Below are 9,963 nucleotides of genomic sequence, written 5' to 3' on the forward strand. Positions count from 1 at the left end.
TTTGTTCCAAATCTTTAACTTTATTTAAAGCAGATACAGGTAACACCTTCCAAAGAGTAAAAGCAGTAACCCAAATGCTCTCCAGTCACCCACACCATGAAACTTGCACATCACACACAGTGCAATCTCCCATCCAGAACTTAGTAGAAACCAAACTTTTCCTTCTTTGGAACAAATTTAGCTAAAAGATGAATAGCTAGAAAATAACTATAATGGTAAAGAATTTAATGAATCACCAAAAACTAAATTTATAATCTGATTTTTTTAAAAATCATGTATCATTTAGCTTGAGCTTTCTCAACTCTCTGGACAAAGAAAAAGATTCTGAGTTTTTAAGTCTCTTCAAATAGGATTTCCTCTGGGGAAATTTGCTTTGAGTACTGTGTGGGAATCCATTTCTGAGAGAAGCCCAGAATAAAGGGTTCGCCTCAGCCTGCTCCATGGAGAAGTACCCTCATGGGAGACAGTACAGATCTCAGGGGCAGAGCTATGGGGACAGACTACCTGGTTCATGTCCCAGCATTTCCACTTATTAACTGTGTGACCTTTGGCAAGTTACTTATCCTCTCAGTGCACCAGTTTTCTCAGTTATAAAATGGGAATATGAATTGTATCAATCACACGTATGTAAATCTGTTGTAAAGGGGACAAAATAAGGTAAGTACTCATTAAATATTAGCTATTATTATCTGATAAAAAATTTGTACGTGTGTATGTGTATCTTTGGGAATAGAAGAAGGCATCTTGTTTACCATTTTTTTGGAGAGAAGCTGGGAAATGGATAATCACATAATTTGCTATTATTACTTTAATCTGACTTGAAGAACCATTTAAAAATAAAATTTGGCATGTCATATATTCCTTATAGTAGGCTTATTTCACCTTTCTTCTGTCCAGAGAGAGTATCAGCAAGAAGGAATTTAAAGGTGAAAACATGAATTGGTGGGAGTTAAGGGTTGAAAAACTACTACAATGTGGGCTACGGTTATTATAAAATGATGGAAATGGAAACTAGAGTAAGTTTGTCTGTTAAACCTGAAGTGAGCTAGGCATGGTCACTCACGCCTGTCATCCCAACACTTTGGGAGCCCAAGGCAGGAGTATACCTTGAGCCCAGGAGTTCGAGACCAGCCTGGGCAACACAGGGACACCCCATCTCTACAAAAAAAAAAGCCAGGCATGGTGGTGCACGCCTGTGGTCCCAGCCTCTTGAGAGGCTGAGGTGGGAGGATCACCTGGCCCCAGAAGGTTGACGCTGCAGTGAGCCGTGATTGTGCCACTGCACTCCAGCCACTGCACTCCAGCCTGGGGGGCACAGTGAGACCCTGTCTCAAAACAACAACAACAACAAAACAAAACAAAAAAACACTTGGAAGTGGGGTATACTCAAAAGTACAAAATTATCTAAAGAAAAACAGTGCTCAGAAATATGTAGCATTACTGTGGCAGGGCAAGTGCACCCAATATGGCAGTTTACAAGGAACAGAAAGCAAAGGCTCAAGTGAGGGGCCTGGTCAGAGTTCAGGCTACAAGTGTTCTAGAATAAGAAACTTAAGTCAGGCACAGTGGCACGTGCCTATAATCCCATCTACTCGAGAGGCCAAGGTTGGGGGATGGCTTGAGCCCAGGAGTTCAAGTCCAGTCTTGATGTTTTCCCTTAAGAGACAGGGCAATATAGTAAGGCCTTGTCTCTTAAGGCAAAAAACAATGAAAGAAAGAAGCTCAGTTTTCCAAATTAGTAGCCAGGACTCTAGAAATGGCTTCCTTACTCCTGCCTCTGCCAAAGATTTTGGAGGCAAATATCCCTCTGCTGGCTTACTAGCAACCTAAGTCAGGCAACACAATTTTATGAAACACTGCTATAGTTTGGTTTGTTTGACCTCCTCCAAATCTCATGTTGAAATTTGATCCTCAGTGTTGGAGGTGAAGCCTAGGGAGGGGTCTGGGTCATGGGGGCAGATCCCCCATGAATGGCTTGGTGCTGTTCTCATGGGAGTGACTCATTCTCATATCCTGAAGAACTGCTTGTTAAAAACAGCTTGGCACCTCCCCCACACCTCTCTCTCACTTCCTCTCTGTCATATGATTTCTGGCTACCCTTGGCTATGAATGGAAGCAGCCTGAGGCTTTCACCGGATGCCCAACCTTCTGGCCAGCAAAATTGTGAGCCAAACAAACCTTTTTTCTTTATAAATGACCCAGTCTCAGGTGTTCTTTTATAGCAACACAAACAGACTGACAGGCACCAACTATATACTGGGCTCTTGGCCATTAAAAATGATAGTCTTGGGTGGATGTGGTGGCTCATGCCTGTAATCCCAGCACTTTGGGAGGCCAAGGCAGGAGGATCATTTGAGCTCAGGAGTTTGAAACCAGCCTGGCCAACGTGGCAAAACCCCGTCTCTACCAAAAATACAAAAAATTAGCTGGGTGTGGGTGCACACACCTGTAACCCTAGCTACTGGGGAGGCTGAGGCAGGAGAATTGCTTGAACCCAGGAAGTGGAGGTTGCAGTGAGCCAATATCACACCGCTGCACTCCAGCCTGGGAGACAGAGTGAGACTCCATCTCTAATAATAATAATAATAGTTAGTCTTATTCCATTTATTACCAATGCTTGCCCAATCTCTACTCATGGCCACTTTTCTTGCCATGAGTAAGAAAGCGGAATATGGGTCTTTAATTTCCCACAACCAACCCTTTTTCCTCCCATTTACAATAGAATTTCACTTTCACAGGTAGAGATTAAGGGGAAAACACACAAAAAAATGAAGAACCATCCCAGAGATGGCAATGAAAAAGGGATCAATTGGCAGCTGATAGTTCAACTGAAGGACATAGAAGATGATTTCAGACCCACCTCTAACCCCAGTGATGACACAAGAGGCATGACACCCTTGCAGCAGATTTTACACAGATTTGGGGGGCTTTTGTCTTCCATAAAAAGTATCACTCCAGGGCCAGGCGCAGTGGCTCATGCCTATAATCCCAACACTTTGGAAGGCTGAGGCGGGCAGATCACGAGGTCAGGAGATCGAGACCATCCTGGCTAACACGGTGAAACCCCGTCTCTACTAAAAATACAAAAACAAAAATAAGCTGAGCCTGGTGGTGGGCGCCTGTAGTCCCAGCTGCTCAGGAGACTGAGGCGGGGAGAATGGTGTCAACCCAGGAGGCGCAGCTTGCAGTGAGCTGAGATCGCACCACTGCACTCCAGCCTGGGCGACAGAGCGAGACTCTGTCTCAAAAAAAAAAAATCACTCCAGAAATGACAGACTAGCAGATTCTTATTCTTATACAAACCATTTCTTAAGAAGAAAAATTTCAAAGTCTTTTCTACATAAGGATTTAGATTGGCATAAAATTAGCGTCCTAAAATATATTTTTTTGAAAGCTTGATTTAAGACATCTTCCAGCAGTTTTCTTACTTAATTCCTTTCGCTTTCAGCTCCTCTTTGACACGTTTCAGGTAAGAAGGATCAGGGTAGCCATACCTGGAGAAAGAAAAATTCCTTTAGTGTCACCACAAATTTTTCCGATATGTGCGATATCCAGCATTTAAGGATTTAATATCCAGTGTTGCAAACATTCACAAGTAATCCTGAAGGTGGATGACTTATCATGACTTTTAAGTTTGCAGATGCAAGTCATTTAGCTAGTGAGTGAGCCTAGCTGTCTGGCCAACATCTTCCTTTCAACCTGGCTTCTACCCTGCCAACTCCAAAGTATTAACATGATGTAGTTATTACATTTTGCATCAAAGGGCAGGGGGTTTGAGAATCCAAGATGAATGGTAAGTAAGTTGATTTAATTTGAGGCTTCATGTCTATGTTAATTCTTAAAATTTTTCAGTTTATGGTAAGTAGTGACTCTCATAAAAATATAATAATATACTGTGTTTTATTGGGGCGTTGTAATCACATGCTAGTAGGATTTTCAAATTTCAGGTTTTGCAAATGTCTCAGGGTATATATTATTACTTTAGTACCAAGGGTCTGAGGAATCCTATTGGGGTTTCATAAAGAACAATTGGATTTCCTATAATACAGTTTCTACCAATAGTCTCCTCACAACTTAGACTTTTTCTAGAATATTATTGGTCAAGTGATTTCAGGTTCTCTGTGGACTGGTGGGGGAAGAGGGGAAAAAGAAAGGTGACCTTAAAAGAAAGCAAAGTAAGTAACATTCCTAGCATCTAGCCTTCAAATAGACACCAAGCCTTAAATTAAATCAGCTTATATAGTATTCATCCTGGATTCAAAACCCCCCTGCCCTTTGGTGCAAAATTGAAATAACTCCATAGTACTTTATAGCTGACAGGGTAGAAGTTGATGGGGACCAATCTTGCTGTCTTCGAGATTATCATCCCTGACTAGCATCTCTCAAAATACTTGACTATACCCAATACCACTGCTATAGATTCTTTTTATATCCACATCCAGAAATTGCCGTAGTTCCTAATCCCTATAATCTGTTGAGTAGCCATTGCATCCCAAAAGGCTCTCACTTTTCTGGTCCTCCAAACTTGGATGTTTTGTGGTGAATATCATTCCAAGTGATGACATCTGAGGTTCCTAATACGCGAGAGTACCCCACTGTGAAAATCAGCTTTTGGTGAAAGGCCCTACGAAGCAGTTCCAAAACCTTCCTTCCTTCCTCATTATCAGGCAAGTATGCAGTTCGCTGTGTTCCAGAGTATCTCTTTCCTGGGTTTGGGTGTTCTCCCTGTGTGAGGACAAGAAAATGTCATGTGAAAACAGTGCCCTGTCTGATTTTTATTATAGGTATAGATGTGTTCATTTGTAGATAAAGCAAATCAAAAGCAAGAAAAGTATTGAAGTTATGCTGATATTCCTAATAAGTCATATTTCTCCTCTTTCCTTGAATTCATGCTGGAAACACTGTCCACCTTCCTGATACCCCCATTTCAAGATATAATCTCCACCTACCCTTTCTCTGTCTTAAGAAATAGACACAAAAGATATTTGAATTATCAGCAAACATTGTGACCTTTACCACTATTTCAATCCCTTGCACATGACCCTGGAGATAATTCCTTGGGAAATCTACTGTCTAATAGGCAATAGGACAGTCTCTTTTGCCCTGGTAATCGTAGCATCGTGGCAAGAAACCCATGGACTTCAGAAATACTTACTGTTTGTATGCCTCCTTTCATAGAATAATCAATCACAATGGTGCCACAGGACTCATAACCTGGAAGTGAGTCTCTTGAAACAGTGACAGTCATGCTTCCCTCTGGCTGATTTCCTTTGTGAACACCATAGGAAGTCTGGCATGTGGGACAGATTGGCTTATATGACATGGCTTTGCTGATACAAGGGCCGCAGAATTCATGCTTGCACTTTGGCAGCACTTTTTTGTTACTAATGGTGTCCATACAGATGACACAGATGCCCTCTTCCTTCTTGTCCAGTTCTGAGGCCTCAGAGCTCACAGAGCCCTTGAGTGGCGGAGAGGCTGCTTTGGAATCATCGCTATCAATGTCCATCGGTGTTTCATGATCCTCCTTCAGTTTCTCTCCAGCCAATGAAGATTTTCCTCCTCCTTTTAGAACATACTGCTTCGCTTTTGCAAGGTGATTTGGCAAACCAGTCAAAATCATTAACTCTTGATTTAGACCAAAGTGTACATTTGGATGTCTTTTTCTAAAGTCATCTGCAAACTTGGTCTGATATAAATGCTTTCTCTCCTTGCCCAAAGATTTCAGTGAAAGAACTTCTCTCATCAAGTGACATGAGGCATTTTGAAAGGCATCGATGAAACTTGCATAAGCATGCACAGATAGATCTACCTGCTTGTCCTTGGATTCAAACAGAACGCAGGTTTTCTGACCTTTCTCAGAAACCTTGCTGCAAGTGTCATACCTTTTTTCGATCTCTGATATCTCCTGTAGTAATTCAGTTTCTAAAAGTTTATAGTGGGCACTATCAACCTCAATTTCATTCATCATGTAATTGACAGTGAATAGTTTCACAGGTGTCTTGACAAGAGCTTCAGAGATTTTTTGTTTGGCAGCTGAAATGTCATCTTGTGTTCCAAGGAGAGTTAATTCTCCTCCTTTCTCCTTTATAAGGAGTTTTGTAAACTGTTGATTCAATTCCTGTTTGAATTTATTTGCCTGCTTACTGTCCACTAAAGAGACACATTCTTGCTTCAGAGGTTCTGTGTTCTTCTGAAATTCACTAGCAAAAGACTCACGAGCTGCTTCCAGGTCACCTGATTGACTTGAGGTGAAATCTAAACAGACCATATTTGGAGAACTGTCCTGGATTTCAATGTTTATACCAAATCTTTTCTCTATTGAGTCGATTTTATCAGGACAGATATATTTAAAGTATTCAAAGTAAGGCAAGGAAACTTCAAAACAGTTGCTTTTTTCTTCTGCCTTGGTTTCTGGTTCAGAAGGAGAAATGTAGCTGTCCCTCTCCTGCTGACTGAGTGGCTTCCTCTCTGTCACTGAAGGGGAAAATTCTTGTTTCCGCTCACTTTCCAGGAACTGCTCACTCAAAAATTGATGTATTTTTTCAATGTCTTGGAAGTCACCACACACCTTCTCAATTCCATCGTGACCTTCCATTTTTCTGATACTGGGGCACAGTGTGGTTATGTATGCCCTCTGCTCTTTGGAGAACAGGTTACAGTTCAGGTCAGCTGTTACAGTAAGAAAGATCTGAAATTTTAAAAGGAACAGGAACAAATAAAACCTCTCAGCATGCAGACCTACCATCTTCTCTTTAGGAAAATGCATAGAGACTAGAGAAACAACCACTACATCTTCCCCAAGCGGGGGGCAACTTCTTTCAAATCCTATTTATTTATTTATTTATTTTGAGTTGGAGTTTCGCTCTTGTTACCCAGGCTGAAGTGCAATGGCATGATCTCAGCTGACCGCAACCTCCACCTCCCGGGTTCAAGAGATTCTCCTGCCTCAGCCTCCCGAGTAACTGTGATTACAGGCATGCGCCACCACGCCTGGCTAATTTTGTATTTTTAGTAGAGACAAGATTTCTCCATGTTGGTCAGGCTGGCCTGGAACTCCCAACCTCAGGTGATCCGCCTGCCTCGGCCTCCCAAAGTGCTGGGATTACAGGCATGAGCCACTGTGCCCGGCCTCAAATCCTTTTTAGAGGATACAGCATGCTACATCCCAGAGGTTCTCACCCCTGTCTGCATATAAGACTCATCTGGCAAATTCAGGCAAAAACAAACCAGCCAAAGCCCAAGCACATCCCCAGAGATTCTGATGTTAACTAGTCTGCAGTGGAGCCTGGGCATGAGCATTTCTAAAAGCTCCATGGCCAAGAGATCTGTGTTCTACAACTGCCACTATCTGTTTGATCTTGGGAACAGCAGTCAAGGGAAGGCACTTGTGCTCTCTGGGCGAGTTGTCATGGCCCTCACAAATGTCTGTGAACTTGGAAGGGAGCCATAAAGCTGAGGAAAATGGCTTTCCTATGACTATTTTTTCTCTTCTTCACTCCTCCTCCTTTTTTCTTTTTTAAACTAAACACCTGACTGCATGCGAAGTTGTTGGTCCCTTCTAAACCCTGGCCTTTAGAAGCTCAAATATAAGACGTGCCAGGTTAAGATAAAAAGGACAGAGGCCAATTAAATGTAATATAAAAGCAAAATTTCTAATGTTTTGTTCCTTCTCAAGGACTTTGCATGTAAGATCCTTCCTCCAGATCTTCAAAATGTTTCCTGAATCCAGCCATTTTTCACACCTCCATCAAGGCCACCCAAAGTCCATGCCATTATCATCTTTCACCTGGCACATTGCAACCCCTCCTAACTGGGTTCTGACTCTCCATTCTAGCCCCTTCCTATGTTCAGTTTTCCAACAGCAGCCAGAGTGACCGTTTAGAAATATAAACCAGATCGCCCTCTCTCCTGGCTCAAAACTATCTGATGAATCCCCCAACATTTTAAGTTAAAAATCCAAAATCCTGGCCGGGCGCGGTGGCTCAAGCCTGTAATCCCAGCACTTTGGGAGGCCGAGACGGGCGGATCACGAGGTCAGGAGATCGAGACCATCCTGGCTAACACAGTGAAACCCCGTCTCTACTAAAAAATACAAAAAACTAGCCAGGCGAGGTGGTGGGCGCCTGTAGTCCCAGCTACTTGGGAGGCTGAGGCAGGAGAATGGCGTAAACCCGGGAGGCGGAGCTTGCAGTGAGCTGAGATCCGGCCACTGCACTCCAGCCCGGGCGACAGAGCGAGACTCCATCTCAAAAAAAAAAAAAACAAAACAAAAAATCCAAAATCCTTACCTTCAGCCCCAAAGGCCTGTCTTCTGTGTACCTTCCCCAGTTCCTAGCACCTCTCTCCCTTGCTCACTGCCCTCCCCACCACACTGGCTTCCTTAAAGCTTCTAGGCCTCAGAATGTCAGCTCTTGGGGCCTTTGTACCTATGCTTCCCTCTAGGACATATTCCCCCCAGAAATCCACTTGGCTAGAGATGTTATCTCACTTGAGGTTTTTCCAGACATCCTATTTTAAATGGTGGTTCTGTCATTGTCTGTCACTTATTCTTCTTCTTCTTCTTTCTAGCAGGTATGACTGGCAGGCATTTTACTATATATTTATTTGTTTATTAATATTGTCTGTTTCTCTCACTAGAAGGTGCCATCCCCGGAAGCAGAGTCTGCCATGTTCCTGGCTGCCTCCCCAGCTCCTCTAACAGTGCCTGGAACACATTAAGCAGTGGATATCTATTGTTGAATGAATCTTGTCATCATTCAAGTTGCAGGCCAAACATCACCTCCTCAGTCAAGTTGTCTCTGATTTCTGGTTAGAAGTAGCACCAGGCTAGGCGCAGTAATTCATGACTGTAATCCCAGAACTTTGGGAGGCCAAGGTGGGCAGATTGCTTGAGCCCAGGAGTTTGAGAACAGCCTGGGCAACATAGTGAGACCCTGTTTCTACCAAAAAAAAAAAAAAAATTGACCAGGTGTAGTGGCGCCTGTAGTCCTAGCTACTCAGGAGGCTGAGGTGAGAGGATCGCTTGAGCCCAGGAGGTCAACGCTGCAGTGAGCCATGATTATGCCACTGTATTCCAGCCTAGGTGATAAAGTGAGACTCTGTCTTGTTGGGGAAAAAAGAAGTAACATCACCCCCATCTTCCCTTTGCTTGCCCTAGCCCTGTTTCTCTCCAAATAAATAAAATGGTTCTAATTATTTTACTTGCCTACTGTCTTTCTGTGCATGCCCTGGGCCCCAATATAAGCTGCCTGAGAGCAGGGACCTTGTCCGTTGTGTTCGTCTCTGTGTGCAGTGCCTAAAACAGTGCCTGGCTCCCATGTATGTGCCCAGCACATGGGTGTTGGATCAATAATACATGAGGCTGGTGACTGGAGAGGAGGCACAGGCATAGCCAGCTCCTTCTTTCAATACTCACCTTTTGGAGACAGGAATCCACAGCATTAGGAATATGTCCTTCATGTTGATGCGTATCACTAGATGGTGTTTCTGCTTGTGACTGTGTCAGTGAAGAAATTTGAGGTCTCGTGTTCTTCTTTATTGAATTTTCAGTGGGTACCAGGAAAATGGGCACAGGTTCGTTGTCAATAAGCATTTGGTGTTCTCCTTTTTTCAACACTCTCTCCTTAGCTTCAGCGGAAACATTAAACACACACATATACACACATAAAAATGGGAGAGATTTCAAGTAATCCTCTCATTCCTGTGTCTGTACCCTGTCCCAGCACCTCCCAGTAAGGCTGTTCACTGCATCCTGGAATGGTGGGTTGGCAATGGAGGAAATCGGGGAGCTATTAAGAGTTTTAAAGTGTGCGGATTAAGTTTTACTACAGAATTGAAAGCTTAACGACAATGGAACATTGTCCACTCATTAAACGTCATGTTTCTGAAACTGTCTCCAGTCTCCCCTTTCTTCTTTCTTTCCCTCCCTCCCTTCCTTTTTTTGTTTTGTTTTGTTTTGTT

General features: G+C 43.1%; 1 protein-coding gene across 1 annotated transcript; it reads right to left on the reverse strand.

Moving 5' to 3' along the window:
- DTX3L (deltex 3 like, E3 ubiquitin ligase) lies at positions 1 to 9,658 on the reverse strand. Its single transcript, XM_011950858.1, has 4 exons — positions 9,419 to 9,658; positions 5,156 to 6,691; positions 4,508 to 4,725; positions 1 to 3,494 (listed from the first exon to the last, which is right to left on the reverse strand). The coding sequence occupies exons 1-4, from the start codon at positions 9,656 to 9,658 to the stop codon at positions 3,425 to 3,427; spliced, it is 2,064 nt and encodes a 687-aa protein (XP_011806248.1). The 3' UTR covers positions 1 to 3,424.
- Between the last annotated feature and the right edge of the window lie 305 nt (positions 9,659 to 9,963).

The sequence above is a fragment of the Colobus angolensis genome, unplaced genomic scaffold (genome assembly GCF_000951035.1).
Source record: "Colobus angolensis palliatus isolate OR3802 unplaced genomic scaffold, Cang.pa_1.0 Scaffold31, whole genome shotgun sequence".
In the NCBI taxonomy this organism is placed as follows: Eukaryota; Metazoa; Chordata; class Mammalia; order Primates; family Cercopithecidae; genus Colobus; species Colobus angolensis.

Excerpts from the sequence above, each read along its gene's own strand:
- DTX3L (XM_011950858.1), bottom strand. The coding sequence starts at position 9,658 with ATGTGTGTGTTTAATGTTTCCGCTGAAGCTAAGGAGAGAGTGTTGAAA. Across the intron at positions 4,726-5,155 it reads TGAAAGGAGGCATACAAACA|GGAGAACACCCAAACCCAGG; the intron begins GTAAGTATTTCT and ends GTCCTCACACAG. Across the intron at positions 3,495-4,507 it reads AAGTTTGGAGGACCAGAAAA|GTATGGCTACCCTGATCCTT; the intron begins GTGAGAGCCTTT and ends TTCTTTCTCCAG.